The 24489-nt window shown below is 41.6% G+C and overlaps 4 protein-coding genes across 6 annotated transcripts; 1 reads left to right on the top strand and 3 right to left on the bottom strand.

Annotated features, from left to right (window-relative positions):
- Positions 1-3355: 3355 nt before the first annotated feature.
- On the bottom strand, positions 3356-5044 carry LOC130987060 (uncharacterized). The gene is made up of 3 exons (XM_057910664.1): positions 4709-5044; positions 4366-4597; positions 3356-4263 (listed from the first exon to the last, which is right to left on the bottom strand). The coding sequence occupies exons 1-3, from the start codon at positions 5042-5044 to the stop codon at positions 3356-3358; spliced, it is 1476 nt and encodes a 491-aa protein (XP_057766647.1).
- A 1846-nt stretch (positions 5045-6890) lies between these two features.
- LOC130986978 (uncharacterized) lies at positions 6891-8132 on the bottom strand. The gene has a single exon (XM_057910560.1). It carries the CDS (start codon positions 8130-8132, stop codon positions 6891-6893), a length of 1242 nt encoding a protein of 413 aa, XP_057766543.1.
- Positions 8133-11662: 3530 nt separating this feature from the next.
- LOC131006766 (uncharacterized) lies at positions 11663-14136 on the bottom strand. 3 transcript variants are annotated; one of them, XR_009095758.1, is made up of 3 exons: positions 13566-14136; positions 12742-12967; positions 11663-11978 (listed from the first exon to the last, which is right to left on the bottom strand). XR_009095758.1 is itself a non-coding variant. In XM_057933896.1 (2 exons), the coding sequence occupies exons 1-2, from the start codon at positions 13971-13973 to the stop codon at positions 12815-12817; spliced, it is 561 nt and encodes a 186-aa protein (XP_057789879.1). In that variant the 5' UTR covers positions 13974-14092; the 3' UTR covers positions 11663-12814. The 3 variants fall into 3 exon arrangements, 1 of the variants encoding a protein (XP_057789879.1); XR_009095759.1 differs by having other exon boundaries at positions 11663-11963; XM_057933896.1 differs by having other exon boundaries at positions 11663-12967; positions 13566-14092.
- Positions 14137-14346: 210 nt separating this feature from the next.
- LOC131006765 (transcription initiation factor IIA large subunit-like) lies at positions 14347-20666 on the top strand. Its single transcript, XM_057933895.1, has 11 exons — positions 14347-14482; positions 14691-14867; positions 14973-15215; positions 15431-15482; positions 15644-15702; positions 16912-17016; positions 17788-17904; positions 19686-19749; positions 19856-20013; positions 20131-20214; positions 20324-20666. The coding sequence occupies exons 1-11, from the start codon at positions 14360-14362 to the stop codon at positions 20345-20347; spliced, it is 1206 nt and encodes a 401-aa protein (XP_057789878.1). The 5' UTR covers positions 14347-14359; the 3' UTR covers positions 20348-20666.
- The last annotated feature ends 3823 nt before the right edge of the window (positions 20667-24489 follow it).

Genomic DNA, 24489 nt, shown 5'->3' with positions numbered 1-24489 from the left:
TAATCCTCTTTATAGTGACTCTCAACCACTACCTCGACTCTATCTCTCGCACTTCGTCTGAACTCGAAAACAATTAACATCTCCATCTCAGCTCTAACATCATTCTCAATTCTCTTAACATCTCTATTTTACTCATATTACCATCCATCGATAACTTCCTCTCGTCTTTAGTAAGCTAGTCCTTAATCTCTCAATAGTATTTCGATACTATTGCAAGGTAAACAAATACGGGGTATTACAATGCTGAAGGGGACAAAGCGCTGGCCTTGCCCGCAGGGGAGCCAGAGGCTTCTGGCTCCAAACCAATCTCGGCTCGGAAGGGGCGAGACTTCGTCCACGCTCTGCTTTCCCATATCCATCCCAAGGATAGGGAAGCCACACAAAAGATAAAAAAGGCGACGTTGGCTAACCAACTCAGCCAGTTGGTTCTTTAGGTACCCTGCATTTTTTGCCATGTTTAAATGACTTTATTACTAACCTCTCGATTTCTCTGCCCTGACATTTTCCCTTCATTTCTTTGCAGCTGGAGTCCCGGGTGGGGGAGGCCATCCAGTGCATCGATGACTATGATGCACTGGAGAAGGACCTTAAAAAGGAAAGGGAGCGGACAGCTTAGCGCGACGAGGAGGTCGCATGCACAGTGGAGCGGTACAGTAAGGCTGAGGCAGACATGGCCAAGCTGCAAGCCCAACTTGCCCAGGCGGATGTGGAGAAAACCTCTCTAGCCTCTGAGCTGGAGAGGGCTAAAAAGGAGGGCTACGATAACCTCGCCATGTTTCGGGCGAGGTATGATGAGGAATACAAGGAGGCCAAACGCGGCTGGAGGCGAGCTTGCGAGGGTGCTCAGAACCGGGGCTACGCGTTGGGGGCCCGGGACCAACGCCTAGAGTTTTTCCTCTCTCCCCAGGGTCAGCAGTTCCTGGGTATGATGTTGGAAGGTACCCTGACGACCTTTCAACGGACTCCGGATTACCTGGAAGGATTCGCCCCCATCTTCGCCCATGTGATAAAGCAGACATCGACGAAGGCGGCAGAGATGGTGGGTGCATCAGCGGAGCAGGTTGCTGCTCTGGATATGGAGGCCTTGATGGACAACATCAAGGATGAGGATCTGAATAGGCTGTTGGGGATCACTGCTGAGTCCCCAAAGAAACCTGAGTGGTGGTTCCCGGTCTTGGAGAAGGCCCTCCCCCAATTTGCTTTTGGGGTCTGCTCTGAACCGGCGCCTGCTGCTGCCGTATACCGGCCTCCCTTCTGCGCCTCTCTGGTGAAGTTCGTGAACCAGCTGATGGGTCAGGCTGGTGACAGCTCCTTGGGGTTCTCACAATTCAGCATGGAGCCTCCTCTTCCTTCTGGCTTCCAGGCCTCAGCCTTTGAAGATCTGGCCTCCCTCTCTGCTGTGGTAGATCGACTCTATGCCCTGTACAAAGATGAAACAAAATATGCACAGGAGGCACTGAAGTTGTTAGACGTGGAAGCTCGTCTTCCCGTGGTGAAGGACTCTGGCACGTTGCCAGTGTTTGAGGTAGGGGGCCCTCTGGCGAGGCCTCTGATGCTGTTGCTCCGGTTGCTGTGAATCATCCCGTCTTTGCTGCTTCCGCATCTACTGTCCCTGCTCCTTCAGACTCCACTACCCCTGCTCCTGCTCCTCCCTCCTGACTGCTTCTGCCCTTCCCTCTCTTACCTTACCAAAATTTTTGTAATTTCGGTTTTGTAAATATTTAGTGTTATTTTGATCATACTGTACAGTCTCGCTGTTTTGGCGTTTATGAATGAAATTTCTTCATGCCTCTTTTCTATGCTGTTCTGCATTCATTCGTCCTTCATATTGTTTTATTGTTTGTTGTGGTTGATGTGAACTTGCATTCCAGGACCTCGAGAAGTGACCCATGTTTTTGTTGTGTAGAGTAGGATTCTTGTTTTTTGTTGAAGTGTTTATGGTTCCTCTAATTGGCCTCCCTCTAAGCGGCTTCTCTGGTTATTCTCCCTGTTTGATTGCTCGGAAAGATTCTCCTGGATGGTCCCTCTAAGTGATTTCTTTGACTTTTCCCTCGTGGATTTTTTTGACCTTTCCTTCGAGGATTTCTCTGACTTCTCCTTCTGGGATTTCTCTGACTCCTCCTTCTGGGATTTCTCTGACTCCTCCTTCTGGGATTTCTCTGCCTCCTCCCGCGAGGTTTTCTCTGACTTCCTCTTCGGGGATTTCTCTGACCTGACTCCTTGCTTCTAGCTATTTCTCTGCCGCTTCCCTTTGAGTCATCCCTTTGCCGCATTCCTCTGCTGCTTCCCTTTGAGCCATCCCTCTACCACTTTCCTCTGCTGCTTCCCTTCTTGCCGTCTGGAACACTCTGCGCGGAGCATGGAAGACCCGGTGGGTACGACCAACTTTCGCGGCTTACGATTTAAAAGAACACCCTGCACGGAGCATGGAGGACCCGGGGGGTGCAACCAACTTTCGTGGCTTACGATTCAACAGTAACCCTCTGCGCGGAGCTTGGAAGACCAGGGGGTGCAACCAAGTTTCGTGGCTTACGATTCAACAGTAACCCTCTGCGCGGAGCATGGAAGACCCGGGGGGTGCAACCAACTTTCACGGCTTACGATTCAACAGTAACCCTCTGCGCGGAGCATGGAAGACCCAGAGGGGTACAACCAACTTTCGCGGCTTACGATTCAACAGTAACCCTCTGCGCGGAGCATGGAAGACCTGGGGGGTACAACCAACTTTTGCGGCTTACGATTCAACAGTAACCCTCTGCGCGGAGCATGGAAGACCCGGGGGGTGCAACCAACTTTTGCGGCTTACGATTCAACAGTAACCCTCTGCGCGGAGCATGGAAGACCCGGGGGGGTACAACCAACTTTCGCGGCTTACGATTGAAGTGATTCCTCTGCTCTTCCCTTGATGTTTGTTTTTCCCTTGAGTTGCTTAGTAGCAATTTTGAATTTGTTTTTCCCTTGACTTCCTATGCAGCAATTTGAATTTGTGAATTGTGGATTGTGGGTATATACCCTACTCCCCCCTCTGGTGACATGTGCAATGCTCTGCATGAACATGTTAAGTAAAATATGTAATTTGGAAAGAAATGAATTAAAGTAAATGAGTCAACACCAGGGAATTCCCTAGAACCACGTATCCGATTTTATTGATATCATGGCCCCGAACCTCGTTAAAACCCCTGTGGGGAAAAAGAGTATTCGGTCTACAATTTGACATGTCATTGAATCAACATTATACATAGAACTTTTTCAAAGTATTGATATTCCATGGTCTGGGGAGGGCTCTGCCGTCTGGATCCGACAAAGTGTACGCTCCGCCGCCCAGGACCTCGGTGATGATGAAGGGACCTCCCAATTAGGCTCGAACTTGCCCATTGGCTTCAGTGCATCGGCCCTCTTGAGGACTAGATCGCCCTTGGCTAGCTTCCTTGCTCTGACCCGCTTGTCGTATCCTGCCTTGATGATGCTTTTTGTACTTCGCTGCTATGACTTGAGCTTCGTCCCTCTGTGCTTCCACAAGGTCAAGTTCTGTTCTTCGGAGTTCGGAATTTTGCTCTGTGTCGTAGGTGGTGATGCGGTATGACTCCAGTCTGGCCTCCGCTGGTATTACTGCATTGGATCCGTATACTAGGGTGAAAGGCGCTTCTCCGGTTGCTGTCTTTGGGCTAGTTCGGTAGGCCCAAAGGACAGTGTCCAACTCCTCAACCCACTTTCCTCTGCTCTGGCTCAGCCGCTTCTTGATTCCCTCGCAGATTGATCTATTTGCTAATTCCACTTGCCTGTTTGCTTGTGGATGAGCCACAGACACGAAACGTTGGGTGATGTCCATTCGGTCACAGAAATCAGCAATCCTCTGCCCTGTGAATTGGGTTCCATTGTCTGACACAATGATTCTAGGGACTCCGAACCGGCAACATATGTTTCGCCAGATGAACCGTTCCACTGTTACCTCATCAATTTTCGCCACAGCTTCAGCTTCTACCCATTTTGAAAAGTAATCCACCGCCACTATGAGAAAACACTTGCCTCCTGGTGCGGTAGGCAACTTCTCGACGATATCTATACCCCACTTATCAAATGGGCATGCGGCATACATGACCCCCATGGTTTCCCCGGGGACATTGATTCTCTCAGCATGTCTCTGACAAGCCTCGCATTTGCGGACGAATTCCCTGACGTCCTTGTTGACATTAGGCCAATAAAACCCTGCACGAATTATTTTTCGTACGAGAAACCTGAATCCCGTGTGCCCACCACAGCAACCTGCATGAATTTCTTTTAAAGCAAAGTTAGCTTCTTCAGGCGATAAACATTTTAACAAGGGTTGGGTAAAAGATCGCTTGTACAGTTGATCATTGATCAAACAATAATTCTCGTATCGAGCCCTCTGATTAGATTCTTTGCTCAATCGTTCCCCCGTATTAAGAAAGTGTATAATTGGTGCGCGCCAGTCATCCCGGATTTCCACTGAAAAGACCTGTGAAGTCCCCATTTCTCTGGTGTCACAGAGCAGCGTAATCTCATCATTCCATGTTTGTTCCATTGCGCTGGCCATTCGCGCCAACAAGTCTGCCTTCGTATTCTCTTCCTGAGAAATCTGCTCGATTTTAAACTCCATGAACTTTTGCTTCAGTTCATTGATTTTGCAGTGATATGCTTTCATCCAGTGTTATTTGATATGATATGCCGCTGATAGTTGCTGAGCTACCAATTGGGAATCGGTTCTAATGATAACACACTCGTCCCGCAACTCTGATAAAATGTGCGCCCCTCTAACCACAGTCTCGTACTCAGCCTCGTTGTTAGACAATTTGCAAGTGAATTTTATGTCGAATTGATATACCTCCGAGCTTGGAGAAACAATATACACACCAATTCCGCATCCCTCCTTTGTGACCGACCCATCCACAAAAGCTATCCAGAACTCTTGTACCGGGCGGCGAGTAGTTTCCTGAATGAAGTCCGCAAGGGCCTGCGCCTTAATAGCCATCCTTGGCTCATACTCCACGTCGTACTCCCCTAATTCCACAGCCCACTTCACCATTCTCCCCGATAAATCTGGCCGCCCCAACACCTGCCTGAAAGGTAAAGCAGTTCGCACTACTACCCGATGTGATAAAAAAATAGGGTCTCAATTTTCGTGCCGTGACCATGACTGCCAGAGTAGCCTTTTCAATCTCGGAGTAATTCAACTCAGGGCCCTGAACGATTCAGCTGACAAAGTAGATTGGTTTCTGATGACTCCCTTCCTCTCTGATAAGCACAGAGCTGACTGACTCCTCTCATACTGCTATGTATAAGTACAATGTCTCTCTCGGGACTGGCTTAGTCAGAGTTGGGAGCTCCGCTAAGTAAGCCTTGAGATCCTCAAAAGCTGTTCGGCATTCCGCTGTCCACTGAAACTTAGTCCCCTTTCTCAAGATTTTAAAAAATGGCAAACTCCGTTCCGCTGATCTTGAGATGAACCTGCTCAGAGCAGTGATGCGCCCATTTAGAGTTTGTACTTCCTTGATTCCCCGGGGTGGTGTCATATCCATGATGGCCTTGACTTTATCTGTATTGACTTCGATTCCCGCGGGAGTGACTTTGTATCCCAGGAATTTTCCCGTAATGACCCCGAAGGTACATTTCGCTGGATTGAGCATTAGCCGATGCTTTCTAACGACTATGAATATCTCTTCCAAGTCAGAGACATGATCCTCCACCCTGACACTGCGCACAAGCATGTCATCAACATAGACTGATATGTTTTTCGAGAGTTGTTCCTTGAAGATTTTTTCCATCATTCTCTGGTACGTGGCCCCCGTATTTTTTAATCCGAAAGGCATGCTCCTTCAGCCATAAACTCCACAACAGACGGCAAAAGTCGTTTTAGCGATGTCCCCTCTGTTCATCTTCACCTGATGATATCCCTGATATGCATCCATCATGGATAGTAACGCACAACCCGATGTGGAATCTACAAGCTGGTCAATCCTCGGCAGAGGATAGTGATCCTTGGGGCAGGCTGCGTTAAGATCCCTGTAATCCACGCATATGCGCCAACTGTTCGTTTTCTTTGCCACCATCACGGCGTTCGATATCCACTCTGGATATTGTACTTCTTCAATATGGCCCGCGTCCAGCAGACCCTGGACTTGTTCCCTGATTGCGGTATCTTTCTCAGCCCCAAAATGTCTCGTTCTTTGTTTCACCGGTTTGACCTTCGGATCCACATTGAGGCAATGCTCTGCCAACCCTCTGTCTATTCCCTTCAGATCGGCCGTGCTGAAGACAAATACATTCGCATTCCTCCGAAGGCATTTGATTAGCTCCTCTCTGGTTTGGTCATTCATGGAGGACCCAATCTTGGTCTGGAATCCCTCTCGCCCAGGAAATAATTCTATCATGTTACATACATCGCTGGTGGAGACCAGGGCGGCCTTCTCTGTACTATCCCGATCTTTTAACAATTCCGCCAACTTCTGTCGCTCCTCTACCGGAGCAGTGATTTCGCCCACTTTCCCTTTTTTCCGAGCGTCTGATCCCTCTGTTATTCTTTCCTTTTTCTGCCCTGAAGAGTGTGTAAGCATCTGCACATGGCATACTTTCGACATTTTCTGGTCGCCCCATACTTCTCCCACTCTTCTCCCTCCGATGGGGAATTTCATTTTTAGGTGGAACATGGAAATGATTGCTCTGAACATCGTCAATGCAGGACGGCCAAGTATCACATTGTAGGATGGTTTCGGCATATCCACTACCAGGAATCGTATTACCCTGGTTTTGCTGGCATCTGCGTTGCCAAGACTTAATGACAACTCCACAAAACCTATTGGCATAACCATTTCTCCCCCAAACCCGAATAACGGAGCGTTCGTTAGTTCAATGTGGGCTTCGACTCCCATGTTCTAGAGACACTCCAGATATAAAATGTTCACTGTACTGCCCGAGTCCACGAAGACGCGATGGACAATGCAACCGGCTATGTCAGCTGTGATTACCAGTGCATAGTCGTGCGGATACATAAGCGTTCTCAGGTCCTCTACCCCGAAGCTGATGACCGGCTCCTCTGCCGCACCCGTAATCTCCATTACTTGCTTGGGATAGTACCCTGATTTCACTGCTCGTACAACCTGTTTCTTGGCTCTGTTGGATGTGGGTGTCCCATTTTCCCCAAAGATCATGTGTACCTCTCTTCGGTACGGGAAGGGAGGTACCCGACCCTCTACTCCCCCTCTGCGATTATCCCAATTTTCCTCTTGTCTACGATCCCTGTTATTCCCCTGATCTTGTCGGGGCTCATTTCTCTGCTCTGGTCTCTGAACCTGATCCTCGTTTCTTCTGGCTATGAACTGATCTAAGTTATCCTGGCGCACCAGAAACTCCAATTGGTGTTTGAGATGTCCGCAGTGCTTGGTGTAATGCCCATAAGAATTATGGTATTCACACAATTTATTATTAGGGCCCTGTTGTGGCTGCCCATCCCGATAAGTGTCGGGTGCCCGGAAAAACGGCTGATTTTTGATTAGATGAAATATCTCCTCCGGAGATTTGTTCAAGGGAGTATATTCGTCAAAACGATTGACTTCATTCACAGTGCGTTGCTGGCGGGGTGGTCCCTCTGCCTGGGGAGGAGGTACCCTCGGGGGCAACCCTATGAAAGGAGCCCGATCCTGGTTTCTGTTATACCGCTCTGCTGTATCCTCGGCCTTCTTAGCCTTGTGTTTGTTGTTTTCTGCCTTCCTTGCCATCCTGGCATCCTCCAATTGTAGATACCCTGGCAGTCTAGCCATGATGTCATCGAAGTCCCTGGCCGGTCTGATTTGTAACTCATCAAAAAAGAGTCCCGGCTTTAACCCTCTGACATAAGTACAATTTTTAATTTGTGACTCCGCCTCTGGAACCTCCAGAGCGGCGAGGTTGAACCTAGCTGTGTATTCTCGTAGTGTCTTGCTCTGGTCTTGCTTGATGTCCATCAGGGAAAGAGCTGACTTCCCAACCCTCCGCGAGCTCGTGAACTGCCTTAAGAAACACGTCTGTAAATCCTCAAAAGAGTGAATAGAATTTGGGGCGAGCGTCCCAAACCACAGCTGGGCAGGTCCAGTTAACGTGGTGGAAAATATCCTGCACTTGATGCCCTCCGAGTACATGTGAAGAGTGACTAATCCCTCAAACCGGTTGAGGTGTACTTCCGGGTCGGTGGTACCATCATAATCCAGAGAAATGGGTTTATAACTCCTTGGTAGAGTATCCGCCAAGATGTCAACGGAGAAAGGGCTTTTGCTGGTGGTGGGGACCCTTGACGTTTTGGTTCTCTTATCATCCTTGTTCCTCCCATGCTCCCTTCTGTCCCTTGGTGAGTCATGAGCAGGACGTTTGTGGACCCTGTGGTCCTACTTCCCAGAGGAATACTCCTGCTCCCATCTCTCTGGCTTTCTTGTCTGGTGTGACTTCGCTGACCGGGGCGATTTCTTGGACCGGTATGATCTCTCTGGCCTATGGGATCTCTCTGACCTCTGCCCTCGTTCGTTCCTCTGAGATTTCTCTCTCAAGGAATCCTCCAGATCTCTGAGCTGATTTTTCAGTTGTGACACTTGATTCTTTAATTTTGCGGTCTCCCTTGGTCTTTCATCCTCGAACGTAGGAGTGATAGAGTGATGTCGGATTCATCAACCCCTTCCCTTATGACGATGCTATTGAGCCTGACTCGGCTCCCCTCTGGCCTTCTCTCCAGTTCCCTCTCAGCGGGGCCCTTTGGTGTCTCCTTAGGCAGCATAGCCTGCTTGTTGACGAGTGGATCGTTCACCTCCAGAGCAACAGGAGGCAGGGCTTCAGTGCCCTGTGGGTTGATCATACCCATAGCGGGAGTTGTGGCGGGAACGGTGGACAACAGGGGAGTCCCCATCGCCTGTCGCACAGCAGCGTAGTTGAGCAGAGCCATCATCTGTTCTGTCAACACAAAGTTTAGTGGTACACCACTAGATGTGGGGACCAAGCTTGGCATGTCGGAACCTGGGGTCACCAGAGCAGATCTCTGGGCATTAGCATTCTGACCCGTCAGCAGGGTAGCAGAGACGGCGTAAAAACCCGGCGGCGTGGTGAAGACGGTGCTAGCTTGCAGACCGTTAAACAGCGAGGTAGGAACCTCAGTGGTATGAGCAGCGGAGCTAAGGACAGCGTTGTCAAACTCCTTCTCAAGAGTGCGGTGAGCATCCGAAGAACCCATAGTACCTACACAGGGAAAATGTGAGAAAATATTTCGAGAAAAGAAACAGATCAGACCGTCCGCTATCAGAGAAACACAAAATGTAGAGTGCCCCGATCACTGGCACGAAGGCCATTAGGAGATCCCATGAGAAACACCCCCGTGTACTGGGAAATAAACCCAGGACACGATTTAAAACGTGAGCAAAGAGAACGATGGAGATTTTCCATAGATTCGGAGTCAAACTTCGTGAGAGATAGCGTATTTCCCGGTAAAATAACCATGAAAACCCAAAAAACACAAAAACAGAGCACCAATCAACAGATCGTTAGCAAAATACATTAATTCGTAAGAAAAACATGAATTATGCGAGAAAACATTATAACCATGCACAATTATCACGATTACGTAAAATAATCACAAACTAACGCCCGACCCTCAGCGTCCACCACCTTCCCAACATGCACATGCAAGGAAAATCGTAAAAAACCACAGATCTCAAAGGTTCGTAGGTAGATCCGCACGAAAAATATGAGTATCGGTCCGGATTTGCTTGGGTACTCAGATTATCGGCTCAATTAGGGCCCGCGCACGCGAATTCGATCGTAATTACGGATCTGCATACGCAGGTGGTCGAAACTCACGTCCTAGCCCAGTTTTCCCACAGACGGCGTCAGCTGGTGAATTGTGATTGAACGGATATAGATTTAATCGGTACATTATTGTTAGATTTCGAATTATACCTAGTGTTGTTTGGAAGAATGAGAGAAATGCTAAATTGTTGAAAGCACGAAGATAAAACCGCAGTAATATTGCTAGTGAAGTAAGCGTGAATTACAAGGTGCGTGCGCATGGCTATTTATAGATTACATGTTGAGGGTAAAATAGTAAATTCATTGCTAACACATGCGACCCGCGTGGTCAAGGGCATAATAGTAAATTTGCCCTTAGTCGGGAGGTTTCTCCGCTCTTTTGATGATTTCTCTGGCGAAGGCCATTTCTCTGGCGAGAATCACTCCTCTGGTAGGGATGACTTCTCTGACATAAGCCAATTCTCTGGTGAAGTCCGTTCTTCTGACAAGGCCCGTTCCTCTGACCAAGACCGCTTCTCTGATGGCATCCGTTCCTCTGACAAGGTCCGTTTCCCTTATAAAGGTCATTCCTCTGCTCTGCATATATTACTCCTCATCACAATGTGGTTGCCGGAAATGACAATGTGACACATTTATGACATGTGGAAAAAAAAAATTTAAAAAAGAGGAAAAAAACCACATCATCATCTTCTCCCCAACCTCCCCCTTCCCCCAAACCCTAACTCCCATCCCTTCCCCTCCCACCTGTCGCCGCCACCCTCTGCCGCACCACCACCGCCCCTTTCCCCTTCCGCCACCCTCCTTCGCCACCAGCCACCGCTGCCACCTTCGCCGAATTTGAACAAAACAACCAAATTGAATTTCCCACCTTGGCGCCCCCTCCCTCTCCTCACCTCTGGCAGTAGTGTTCTTAGAACAAGTCGACGACGCGGCGGTTGATAGACATAGACGACCTAGGCGTCAGCCTCGCCAAGTTCAGAAGCGACGACTAGAATCGCCGGATCTATTCACGAAATTTCGAACGAGGGAGAGGAGCTTCGTTCTGGGTTTTGCTTGGAGTTTTTTATTTTGTAGGTAATTGATAGGTGGGATCTCGACAACAATGGCGATAGATTTTCGGCCAGCCCGATCGAGTACAGCGATCCACGCATCTACCTAGAACGCGAGTCAAAATTCCAGGAGCTGGACTGGAATTTCAAGGTGGAAGGAGAGAGGTATCGGGGTGGGTGAGCTCCAGCGCGAACAACCTCATGACCAACGTGTACAGATTTGGGGAGGGGAAGGCCAAGGCGGTCTGGGGAGGGGAAGGCCGGTGAGATCTAGGGAGGGGGATGAGAAGGCCGGCGAGGTATGGGGAGAGAGAGGGGGCGGCGGGCGCCAAACTGGTGGCAGGCGGCGGCAGCGACAGGTGGAGAGAGGAAAGGTAGGGTTTGGGAGTTGGGGAGCTTGGGGAAGATGATGATATGAATTTTTTTATTTTTTTTAAGTTTTTTTCCACATGTCATACATGTGCCTTGGTATCAATTTTCAGCTGCCACAGTGTTAATTCCGGTTGTCACCGTGTCAATTCCGGCGTCGGCGTGAGAAAAAACCGATCACCGAATAAATTCGAGACAAAAACAAAAGGTTATGTATGTAAAAGTAGAAAAATAAAATTAAGTGCAAAAACCAATTCCGTGTATACGTTATAGATTTACAGACAATTACCCATTGAATTTATGACAAGTATGCGTGTATCTAGATAAAATTTCAAATATATAATTTTGGTTGGTTTTCTTTGGAAAAACACACTTTTTAACATAATTTTTTTATTATAATTTTATTTATTTTTTAAAACTTCCTTTAATGAATTGTCGAATACTATTACATTGAAATAAAGTAAGTATCGAAATAAAGTGTTGATTTATTTTTTTAATTCACACCACTTACAATTTACCAATTTAAGTGATTTTTCATCGTAGACGGATGTCACTAGTAGCACCTAAACGTAATACACCTTCAAGTTATTATACAACAAATGCCTAAAAGCAAGTTTGTACATCAAATGTAGCAAAGATAAATTGGCTGTTGCAGAAGGACTTTATACTTAAGATCCAGACACCATCAACTTCAGGATATATCTGAAATCATATTCATCAACATCCACTCCAGGTAGGGTGAATCCTGCCTAATTAACTGATTTTCTGCATTGAAAATACCTATAAAATCAAATTAAAAATACTTTAAACCACAGGGCAATAAAAAGATATCTTCTTTATTCTTTCACCTAATATATAGCAAAATCACAACTTTCCAATATATTGGCACAAATCAGTTATAAACAACTCCCCTTCCAGCTATATTGTACAAATTTACTAACTGTGCAGATCAATAAAATTTACTGATATATACCTTTCTCATCAAGTTTTGAATAGTATCAAACACAAGGCCAACAACATTCTTGATTCTTCTAATCCCAAATCAAATCACCAATGCCGCTATGAATGTCATCAACCAATATAGATACGTTCAAGTTTAAGAGGTAATATCACGAGCTTTGGCGCCCACCCAAAGTGCTAGTGTTAGAATATACCAAAACCAACCCACTGATCACGAGTTTTAAGGCACGCTTCCTTTTTGAAACGATTTTACAATGCATGAGAAAGTATAGTTTTAAGAAATCATTTTATCCCCTCCAATATCTAAGTCACAACTATCGAATAACTTCTAGATCTTGTTGAAACAGGTATCAACATCAACACCTGTGAGAAAAAGCACAAGGACAATTTTCTCACAAGTATAGACAGAAAAAACCCAGAGCTAAAAACAAAAAGATTGATTCAAAAATATTCCATCAAATTGAGCTTCCTCCATATATTTGACTTGTCGTTGACCCATCAGACACAGTCTCAAGTTATTGTGATTAAAGGTGTATAGTCAAAGAAAAAGTATTGTATGATACAACTTCAAGAGTCAAAAAACCTGGAAAGTGATATCGTGCGTGACATCCGGCTGAGCTGGCATTTGTGTTTGATCTCATATGAAATGACTGTCTCTAATTTTTCCTGGGGCGTCTCATTTTGAGCAGATGGGAAACACCAGCCACAACATGGAGTCGACTATTGGGAATGCCTGTTTTTGCGAGAGCATTGCCGTGTTTATCAACTAGGACAAAGCACGGTACATACTTAATGTCATAATGGAGAAGCTGCACCAAATAAAATCACATAAACTCATGTCAACAAAGTTAGCTCCATATGTCTTGGATATAAAAAAACAGATGCACGTCTTTTCAAAAAAGTCAACAAATGTGAATGGGATGTGTTCTTGATTAGATTAGAATTCTATGCTTATTAGGGTTTTTTCCTTCGTTATAAATAGTCCGTCATTGTAATTGTAGAGTGCATCATATCTTCATCATAAATTCTCTAGTGGAAAGATTCCTAGCTTGGCAGGCGTGGGTAACCAAATATATCTAATTGGTATCTTTCTTAGATTATACTCAAACCTACACATCAAATTCTAAAAAAATGTTTGTTCGTATACTGAAATGCGAATTGCAACAAGAATAAATGCAGATTAACTTGAGAAATTTTTCATCACATTATGCAGGCATGCTGCTCTCTCTCTCTCTTATGCATAGGCGTTTCAAATTTCAATAGTATGCTAGATATCACCAAGTCCAACTACCGAATTTTGCAATGGCTAATAAGCGACTAATAATAAAAGAGAATTTAATATTTTTAGTACATATCAAGATAATCAAATCAAGCAAGGAAAACTTAGAGAGAGGAGAAAAAATTAACCTCAGGTAGCCAAATATCATTCTCAGCATCAGCCATGACAATGTTGAGCCAATCAGAGTTGCGATTCTCGATTTCCGTGACAAATGGGAGCAGAGAATTGCAGAGCCTACACTTGGGAGAGTAGAACTCAAGAAGCGTGGCGTCTCTGGCGGTGGCTAGGGCGGCGGCGAATGCCCTTTGCTCCGCCTCTCCTTGCACTAGTTCGGACCCGCTGGTCTCCTGATGGTTGAAACGGAGAGGAGCGTTAGCGGCGGAATTGATCAATTTGAAGGCGGCGACGCCCAAATTCTTGAAAGACTTGAAAAGCCAAGGAGTATCGAGAGTGCAGGGAGGAGTGTTGTTGTTGAAACTGGGGTTGTTCCACGGCCATTTTACGCAGAAAAGATGGTGTTTTGGGGCTGGATTCATGGGAGGGAGTGAATTTAGGGTTTACGGAGGGGAGAATCAAGAACGCCAAAGGGCATTACAATTGAAATTAGATTGTCGCGACGACAACGCTCACTGCGTTTCAATGAGAAAAAGAAAAAGAAAAAGAAAAAGAAAATGTAATCTATCAGATATTGCCACGTAGACTCCAAGATCACAAGCGGATGCAAACCTATTTATATTCCCTTCTTTTTTCCTTTTTTCTATTCCGCTTCTTCTCTCTCATCGCCCTTGGGCGTCATTACCTTCTCCACACTACTCCGTCTCAAACAAAAACATCATCATTTGTTGATATAGAACCCAATTCAAGTGTGTTTTTTGTCTGTTGGCATTGAGGGATTCCAATTTCTCCCAGGAATTTTGCTAGAATGGGGAGCTCGGCAACCAGTAACGTATACATCCATGTCATTGAAGACGTCATCAGCAAGGTCCGCGACGAGTTCATCAACAATGGCGGCCCGGGCGATGGCGTACTCGATGAGCTCCAAGGAGTAATAATTTCCCCAATTTTATTTGATTGTCTGTTTCGATCAATTCTAGGGTTTAGTGAATACATGATTCGACTTACTTTTTGTGGCGTATCTGAATTGTTGGTTTTAACTTACGGTTGAGATTGATTTGGGAGGGTTTTTGTTTTCTAAAATTATTGGATCTGTAGTTGGATTTAACTGTTGATGAGTTTAAGATGGGAATCTACAGTTATGGGAACTGAAGATGATGCAAGCTGGAGCAATTTTGGGGCCGATAGACAGGTCAGCCACGCAAAGGGGGGCCGCTGGTGGTCCTATTACACCTAATCCTGTGCATGACCTCAATGTACCATATGAAGGCACTGAGGAGTATGAAACTCCCACTGCTGATTTACTCTTTCCACCGGTGAGGTCTTAGTCTTTGTGCCCCTGAGGCCCAAAATTTGAACTTGAAAATGGAGTGTTGAATGAATGCTCTGTGATTGAATTTTGGGTTTCTGGGGTTGTGCAGACTCCACTGCAAACCCCTATGCAGACACCACTGCCTGGAACTGCACAGACGCCACTGCCTGGAATGGCTCAGACGCCATTGCCTGGAACTGCTCAGACTCCTCTTCCTGGAAATGATAGCAGCCCGTTATATAATATTTCCACTGGTGGTACGCCAATCACCCCTAATGATTATGCATCGCCAAATGAAAATGGTGGTGTTCCTGAGATCAAAGGTGGACTAGGAAGACCTAGCCAATTCATGGTATCATTATTTCTTGAACTTTGTCTTCTGTTGGACTTCATTTTGCTGTAATATTAAGTGCAGTGTTTTGTTTCTGGAATCTCGTACACCATGTCATGTGGTATATATACTAGTTTCTCCTCTGTCTTAGAATAGTTTATGGTAGGATGCTATGATGGTGAGTCTCTGTAGTGTTTGGTGTATGGTAAAGCTGAGATTTACATTCTAACCTGCAGGCTCCACCATCTCCTTGGTTAAATCAAAGACCTCGTCTTGATGTGAATGTCGGTGAGTACAATGTTAGGACCTTGTATATAAACAAGCATTACTTAACAATACTTATGTTGCAATGCAACATAATGTTTGTGTATATAAATATGTATGCTGGTAGAAGGCATCACGATAATCTATCATTCATCTGATTAAATATTTTCTTTGTCCTTTTGCAGCTTACACTGAAGGTCGGGAAGAGGGTGAGAGGGGAGCGCCTCATCAGCCATCAACTCAGGTTGTTGTCATTTGTGGTGTTTCAGTTTTACCAAGTTTGTTTGTTTGATCTCAAATTTGGTTGGGTTTCTTACAGAGTGATTTCTGATTAACTCTATAATGGTAGAGACTAATTATTTAGTGATTATTAGTAGGTTAGGTTTTGTTTGGCAATATGCTACATTCAACAGAAAGAACCACGCTTGATTCTGTTAGATGAACTGCAGAGCAGCGGGCGTTATTTAACGCTGCTCTATTGGGGGCTGAAGATTTTTGTTTATATCATGTTTTCTTTTAACCAAGTTGGCTCTGTAGTTTTGTTATCTTATGGTATTACTATTAACTATTAAGATGTGTTAAATAAGGCAACTACATTTTCTTACCAATCCAGATAAAGGTCTAATTTCTTGATGGGACCTTAACCTTGGCACATTTGACTTTGAGCTTCAGCTTGCGTCAGTTTTACGAGGAAAATTTTAGTTGTGATATCTGAATATGGTTAGTTCTAGTTTCTTTGAGAGTTTGTAGACTTTATTACTGCACTTTCATGTGATATCATTGATTTCACAGTGATCCAAATCCATATACGTTGATAGTCAGTGTAGTTTGGCATTATTAACTTTAGAACTACTATGGACCTATGGTAAAGTATTCAGATAGTTGAAATTAATTATGTCAGTACAGGACAGTACTGCCTAAATATGATAACTTTTTAAGATAGAACTTGTATGCGCTCAAGTATTTATGCTTGGCCTCAAAGCTCGATTTTATCAATCAAGATGTTGTTTCCTTGCCCTAGCAACTGTGAAGTTGCATGGTTACTGTCATTGATCCAGTATAACAGCAAGATATGAATGATTGTGTTTTGTAACAGCTATTGGAGTGAACCAGATAAAAGATTTGTGTCCTTTAATTAATGTCTGCCTGATTTCGCTTTTTGCTTCTGTGAATATGTGAAAATGATTTCGTTGCAAATGCTCATAACGTGCCTTATAAAAATGACTAAAAGTTCAATTAAAATGGTATGACGATAATTTTCCTGATAAAACCCGACCTTTTGAAAAATAACAAATTAGGAAAGAACCATCCTTTTCAGTTTTTTGGGATGAAAGGAAAATTAGAAAAGACTGGTTAATATTTTTTCTTTGCTGTTTCTCAGCAGCAGATTTCTTTTTATTAAATCTCGATTGCACTTTCAGTTAGTAACATAATTCTAGGGACATAAATACAGGAATTCTTCTTGGCTACTGGAAAGCGAAAACGTGATGGTCCGTATCATCCGGGATACATTCCGCAACAAGATGGAGCGTCAGATAGTCTGTCAGATGAATCAAAGGTATATTTTCTGTGTATCCTCTAATTCTCTTTATTTCCCCTTGAAAGGAAGACTTTCGTAAAGAATATTGATGCATTTTCATTTTGTTTAACAACTTGTACACCATTAATTGTCATTTATTAATTCAGTCTATTATCTGGTCATGTCTCATTATGACTACTTAATTTACATAAATTCCAGAGATATTGCAGAAAATTACATACTGAGTAAAGACACCAGAATTGTTTAGTTTCACTTATCCTTCCGTCCTAATTGAGGGGTTTTTGTTACTTTCTGATTCATCAATAAGCTAGATATTCTTCAGCAGTCATCTTTAAAATTTAAATAATTCTTGGTATGTCATCTTCATGTTCTCCAAATTTTTTGTTTAAACTTCTAGTGATTTTGTATGAATCTCCAACGTGGGCAGTGGGCACAACCATAGTTGTTAAGAAACAGTGTTTTTTGCATTCTTTTTTTAATTACTATGAGCTCTTAATCTAATTGATCAGAAGGCCTTTATTTGACTTGTACAATTATTTTGAGATTATTATTTTGGATTAACTAACTCCATGTGTGTCAATTATAATTGGTAATAGATCCTTTCCGTGGAGAAATAAGTTAAACAAGAATTTGTGCTTCATATTCTGAAAATAATTTCAATCTTTTAAAAAGGTCATAGGGGGAAGCGGATCACCCTCTGGAAACTCTTCACCAATTTAGCCTATCAATCTCCTTGTATATATGTTTCTTTATTATCCACAGTATTGTTTTGTAATTGAAATTTGACAGGTGAATGAAGGGGGTATTCCCCAAACGCTCGATCAAGAGGGGAAAATGTCTGCTAGGATTCCTCAGTTGGATGGCCCTACACCAGATCCATATGATGATGTGCTTTCTACACCCAATGTGAGTTAATCTCCTTAACTATTTGCAACATGAAAATGAGACATGTACCAATAGTGAAATGTCTGGATTACTGGTGATCCCAAGCAGTGACGTAGCTAGAGGGGGGGCAGTGGGGGCACTGGGCCCCACTGAAAATTTTAAAAACATTAGGGGTATTTTAGTAATTTTATATTTAATATTAAATAAATACAAAATATTAGTATTATTTTTAGTAATAATTCCAATTTCTCTCTACTCAATCGTATATGAGATATGTTATCGAATGATTGTCTAATATCTTACATCAGAAATGATGAATTTGTAAATATGTACTAATGAAACGATTATGTAGCGATTTCAAAACATGAAAATTAAATAGAAGAGAAATTTTATGATGGTAGAATATTTATTTTTATTTTTGTAATATTATGGTGCAACTAATGTAGCATTATGATTTTATTGAAATTGCTAATATTCGGAGTCTTTTATAATATTATGATTATTATTTTCTTCGTCTCAGCTAAGTTGATCAACTTATTTTTGACAGAAAATTTAAGAACTTAGTATTTTAAGTGTCTTTGGTAATAAAGTGAAATAAGTGATTAATTTTATTTTTTTGCTTATATATATTTATTCCATATAAGAAAATTGATCATCTTAATTGAGACGGTAAAAAAAAATATTTACGAAGTTAGTTGGAACCAAGAGAGTATTTGGCCCCCCCTGACTGAAAAGTCTGGCTACGTCACTGATCCCAAGTCAAATTGCTAAATTGATGCTGTATGATCCTGAGGTCTGCATTGGTTTATTTCTCTCAGTATAACTATAACATCAATCTGTCAGCACATGACCCTATTCTGTCAACTGTCCTTTTATTAGATTAGTGATTAGTGATGATGCAAGGAACATGTATAATCCAAATATTAGTAGGAGTGGTAATGGTGAAGGAGCAGACAGGCTGTCTTTTAAGTTAACTGAAATTTGGGCCTTGGCTGTTTGATTTAAAATCATGTAATTGGTTAAGAAAGCTAGATGCTATATGTGGAGCTTGTCTTGCTGTCTTCAAAGGTTTCAACTTTTGTACGATAGTCATGCTAGTGTGCTACATGTTGTTCACTTTAAAAAATCAAATCCTTACTAGTTACTATTGTTACTTACTTCTTTCGTTTTCTTGTGTTTGCAAATGAACAAAAGATTAATTTATTGAATGTTGTTGCTATGGCAGTATGCAGAGGAAAATGTGTGTATTTATCCCCTTTTATTGGCTTTGCATATCCATTCTAAATTTAGAGTGATAAGAAAATACCTTCTTCTTATGCTTTATAGGCTTTGCTTACATATAAACAATAATTGTGCAAAAAGTATGTTGACATTTTTTTCCATTTGATCCTCTTTGAAATGTTAGTTTACTAGATTTATTATTATGAATGTTATTTTAGTTGTTACTCATATGAATCACTTGACTTGCAAACTTACCATTTTTGTTTTTATTTATCTTATTTTTGCATCTTGTGTTTGCACGGCATCCACCAGTACCTTGCACAGTGCTCCTTGTGCATTTAATGGATAAATTTTGATTTAGTATTCAACTCAACTGTAGTACTTGAAAGCGTTATTATGCATCACCATAACGTGGGTGGCTACAGCTTGAAAATATTATAAATTAAGTCAACCTCGTGATGTCAACTTGGTTACTTCTCTGTTTCTTTCTAGCATTATGCTCTTGTTACTTCGTATTTTTCCGACTATTGGATACAACATAAATCCAAACTAACCCGGTTTCTTTATTCTTACCTTGACAGATATACAATTATCAAGGAGTTGTCAGTGAAGACTACAACATAGTGAACACTCCTTTGCCAAATGGTATCATTGTTAATAAATTTGAACTGCTTCTCACATCTTATTTATTATTATTTTTTTGCTCTTGTTTTCTGTTTTCCAATTCTGATTTAGTAATCTGCACTTCTAGAGATGCTAGCAGCAACTCCTGCTCCTGTTCAGAATGACACTGGAGATGATGATGATGATGAACCCTTAAATGAAGATGATGATGATGATGAACTGGATGATGTGGGTCAAGGGGAGGATTTAAACACAACACATTTGGTTTTAGCTCAATTTGACAAGGTGCTCTGAAATTTTCCCAACTGGTTGTTTTTCATGATTTTCCTTTGTCAATGCTATTCTTTCTGCCTTGTTTCTCCACGGTGATGCTATTCTTACCAGGATCATTCTTTATTTTAGGTGACTAGAACCAAGAGCAGGTGGAAATGCACGTTGAAGAATGGGATCATGCACATAAATAAGAAGGATATTCTGTTGAACAAGGTAGGTTTTGTCTTATGCCGCCTGATTTCCCATTTTGACTTGCCTTGCGAAACTCATTGCTCAGTTTCACATTTGCTATAATATATTGGCTTTTCTGTTTGTTTCACAGGCAAATGGGGAATTTGACTTCTGATATGTGCTGAATTTCAGAGTAAAACTGGATAATTTGTTATCTCTCTCTGGCCGCTCTAGTTGCAGAAAAACTTGATAGGTATTAGGATTGAGTTTTGATCGGCGGCATGTACATACAGAGTTTTGGGTTGAGTTTTAAGCTCAATCACACATGTACATTTCACTTTCCATGCTTTTGGTGTTGATAATTTATAACAGCATCATATTTTGGTATTCTCTAATTTCGATGTATGTCTCTGATTTAGCCGATCGCTTATACAATGTATTTGGCACACATTTTAAGTCGCACAAGAGGTTTAAACATTCTGGGTTTAATGAGATGTCAAGAACTCTTTGCTCGTGTACATCAACTATATTGGGTGATCATGGTAAATCCATTTTCTGGTTCTAAGTTATATTTAATCGTTACATGTATCCACGCGTATGATAGGGTTAATTATAGTTGATAACTTGAACTTGTAAGTTTTTTTTTTCAATTTACAACCTTAATTATATCAACCAAAGAGACAATGACGTTGAGAGCCTTCTCAGTATTCTTTGATTCTCTTGAACAATTAATCACCATCTTCTCAGTATTCTTTGATTCTCTTGAACAATTAATCACCATCTGCATCAGTACGTTGATCATCCATCCAATATAAATTTTCAGGTCAAGAAATCGATATTTTTAATATAGGAACGAGTCCGAACTTTTCAATAGGCATAGTTCAAACCATCGAAGATTGGAGGCCTAGGAAAAGTATGATTTGTTATAACCACTATGGGCCCAATTAGGACTACACTTAGTGTATCAAGTGTAGTCTTTGAAATCAATTGAAAGTTGTTGTTCCCGCAAAACAGAGTATGTTGGATAATTTGTTTGAACAATAGAACCAACAAACACTAATGAAAGTAGTGAAACAACGGAAAAGTAAAATACACACAATGAAATGATTTTACATTGCAATGTTAATTAATTGCAGTTGTGAATCCAATATAAAAATCTCTTTCACAATGAATTACACAATCTACTTGATAGAATCCCTCTTGTTAAGTAGATCCAATAAAGAAATATCAAATCCCTTCTAATCCTATCGTATATGCTAGTAACAACTAGACTTATACTGAAACTAATATGTGTATCACAAACATACAAAATCTATCAGCTAGTCCTAAACATACGAGTCTCCTACTCAAGGTATGGTAAGCTAGATGTTGAAAAGTATGTTGGAACAATACAGATTAATAGTCTTGCTCTTCGACACTTGTATTTCTTCGTGTATAATCTGGTATCAAATGCATAGACCTTCAACCCTATTTATAGATGAATACTATGTTTGAAGAGTAAGCGTTGGAGGCTGCAGATCGTGCTAAAAGAATGTGAAATCAGTTGCAAACTTGGAGCCAAAGTTTGCTTGGTTAGTAAGCCCTAACCAATATTCCTACTTTTATGTTTTCTTGACTGATATTTTCTTCCATCTTACAATTTTTAATAAATCCAAAAATCTTTAATGATTCTCTTTAAAAATCATTAAATGGAAATTATAAGACATACCAGTTTTAATTCAATAGATTCGAATGTAGAGTTAAGAAATTTTAACTCTTTAACATGTTTGAATCACAGTTTAATGGCATAAATCATATGAAGCAACATTGGTAAAATTCTCCTAAAAATCAAATCATCCAAACTTTTAAAAAATATCAACCGATCCAAACCATAAATTTACCTCCAACCGATCCGATTTGAACCATACTTAAACTTCGGTTTCAGTTTAACTGAACTTTGACATAATATTTTACTTTTTAATTTTAAAAACCTACTCCAATATTTACTATAAATTAAATCGACCTCAACTCCAATATTTACTATAAAGCTAGTCACATACAACTTAAAGAGACATGTTTGAGCTGTGCAAAAATAATGGAGCAAACAAAATGTGACGCCCGGGGACGAAGTGCGGAGTGATCGCCGGTGCAAAAGAGGCACGGACAAGGAGCGACTCCGATTAAGATTTCCAAGCGGAGGGGCGCAGGGATGAACCGGAACACACCCGAATGAGAGGATTTCTGAGAATATGCAGGTATGAGACTGCATATTCGAAGAGAGCTTAAATGATTTGATAGGTGCTAATTAATCCATTGATGAACCCACCATTTATTTAATCCATGCAATTAGCACTACCCCTACTCTCTAACTTTTACCCCACTCAAAACAACTTTATCAGCTTTCTTAATACCCGTGCCGGCACCCAAATGGGGCACTTTTTCGTGGACGGAGGGAGTACCAGTTTTAATTCAATAAATTCGAATGTAGAGTTAAGAAATTTTAACTCTAACATGTTTGAATCACAGTTTAATGGCATAAATCATATGAAGCAACATTGGTAAAGTTTTGATATTGATAGAAAAGTTATTACCTTATACACTCTGAATATTAGAAATCTTTATAATTCTATTTGAGTGTTTGTGAAATTATAAATTATGCCTTATTGATGGAAAAAAAATATCATTTTATTATGGTGATGATTTCGATCAATTCGCTCATCATCAGCGGTTGAAATTATAACAACGATCGAAATCATAGACTTGATCTACAAAATTCTAAACATTCGGTTTTCGAGTGAAGCCAACAAGTTCACACTTTTTTATATGTATAAAATTTTCTTGTTAACCATATTATTGTAACAAAAAAGTAGGTTCTATTTTCTCAATCCAGACATTTTACCTTGTCTTAGACACAAAAATAAGCATCATTTCCACATAATCTTACATAATTATAAGTAACTTCGTTGTTACAAGTAAGAAATAGATATACATTTCTCATAAATAATTACATTTCTTTTATTTTTATGTCATAATATTTTTTACTAATTGTTCAAGAAAATAAAAACATATTCCACAAGATTCAAAATCTTATCATCGAATTAAAAAGTAAAGTAATGAAGCAAGATAACCAAGTATTAAGAAAAATTTGGTTACTCAGGTCAATTCATTCAGATTCTGGTTATTTTGGATTCGAATGATTCGGGCTAAAAAAAGTTCGAGTTAGAAATTTCAAGCTATTTATCTTTATATTTGAGTCGATCTATCGATTTGGAACTAAATTGGCATCCCTATCAAACAATCATGAAATCTTAATTTCACAGTGTCGCATCAATGCTATATTGAAATATTAGTTTGAAATTTTTGTAAATCAAGTCAAGAGATACATATCGCAGTCTCAATTCAAAGATCGTCTACAGGGCTTGTTGGAATAGGCACAAAAAAAATATTGACTTATTTTATTGATAGGTTAAAGTTATTAACAACAATAATAGTATATGTACTTTCTCCGTCTTAATTTAATACGGTTTTAAGGGTTGGTCACAAATGTTAAGAAACAAGTAATTTATACTGATTCCGTCCACGAAATATTGTCCTAAGAAAGGGAGGCATGAGTTTTAAGAAAAAAAATACTATATTATTTATTTATTGAGTGGAGAAAGGGATCCATAAACCATAACTGAAGAAAAATGGAAAAAGTTAATTAAGTCAGTGAGTGAAGAATATGACTCACATGTTAGTAATATGGCTCATAAATTATTACTAAAATAGATTAGGACAATATTTCGAGGGAGTAATAGAATAAGAGAGAAAAAATAATTTTTTTTGGAGAATGTATTTCATTCAAAAAATAAGAGAGATAAATAAAGATTCTTTTAAATGAAAAGATAAATAATTAGAAACAATAGGGCCGAATGACCCTATTCAACATACAACATCAAATTTTGTCCACCATTTGAAAAAACATAAATTTTAGCCATTTTTTGTATGTCATGGCTATTCTACCCTTCTCTCTCTTTCCTCTCTCTTTCTCATCCCCCTCTTTCTCTCTCCAGCGGCTGCGCTATCTCCTCTCTCATTCTCATCTCCCTCTCTCTTTCTCCAGCGGCTACGCGGCAGCGGCGCCGAGCAGAAGTCATCGGAGCAGATCTGATCGCAGCGGCGGTGCCAAGCAGATCTGATCGCAGCTGATCTGATCACAGCGGCGGAGCTGATCTGATCGCAGCGGCGCCGAGCAGAAGTCAGCGGCAGAATTCGTCGGAGTAGAGGATGAGGCGGCGGCGGTGGAGGAGATCCGATCCTCTGAAACGCGTGGAGGAGGGATTGGTCAGGTGGCGGATG

Source organism: Salvia miltiorrhiza, chromosome 1 (genome assembly GCF_028751815.1).
Source record: "Salvia miltiorrhiza cultivar Shanhuang (shh) chromosome 1, IMPLAD_Smil_shh, whole genome shotgun sequence".
Taxonomy (NCBI): domain Eukaryota; kingdom Viridiplantae; phylum Streptophyta; class Magnoliopsida; order Lamiales; family Lamiaceae; genus Salvia; species Salvia miltiorrhiza.
Note: the sequence above shows the minus strand (reverse complement) of the source record. Positions and strands in the feature narration are given on the sequence as shown.

Excerpts from the sequence above, each read along its gene's own strand:
- LOC131006766 (XM_057933896.1), bottom strand. The coding sequence starts at position 13,973 with ATGAATCCAGCCCCAAAACACCATCTTTTCTGCGTAAAATGGCCGTGG. Across the intron at positions 12,968-13,565 it reads ATGATATTTGGCTACCTGAG|CTTCTCCATTATGACATTAA; the intron begins GTTAATTTTTTC and ends TATTTGGTGCAG.
- LOC130986978 (XM_057910560.1), bottom strand. The coding sequence starts at position 8,132 with ATGTACTCGGAGGGCATCAAGTGCAGGATATTTTCCACCACGTTAACT.
- LOC130987060 (XM_057910664.1), bottom strand. The coding sequence starts at position 5,044 with ATGGTGAAGTGGGCTGTGGAATTAGGGGAGTACGACGTGGAGTATGAG. Across the intron at positions 4,598-4,708 it reads TTAGAACCGATTCCCAATTG|ATTTCTCAGGAAGAGAATAC; the intron begins GTAGCTCAGCAA and ends AAAATCGAGCAG. Across the intron at positions 4,264-4,365 it reads GGCTCGATACGAGAATTATT|GTTGCTGTGGTGGGCACACG; the intron begins GTTTGATCAATG and ends AAATTCATGCAG.
- LOC131006765 (XM_057933895.1), top strand. The coding sequence starts at position 14,360 with ATGGGGAGCTCGGCAACCAGTAACGTATACATCCATGTCATTGAAGAC. Across the intron at positions 14,868-14,972 it reads CTGATTTACTCTTTCCACCG|ACTCCACTGCAAACCCCTAT; the intron begins GTGAGGTCTTAG and ends GGGGTTGTGCAG. Across the intron at positions 15,483-15,643 it reads TCGTCTTGATGTGAATGTCG|CTTACACTGAAGGTCGGGAA; the intron begins GTGAGTACAATG and ends GTCCTTTTGCAG.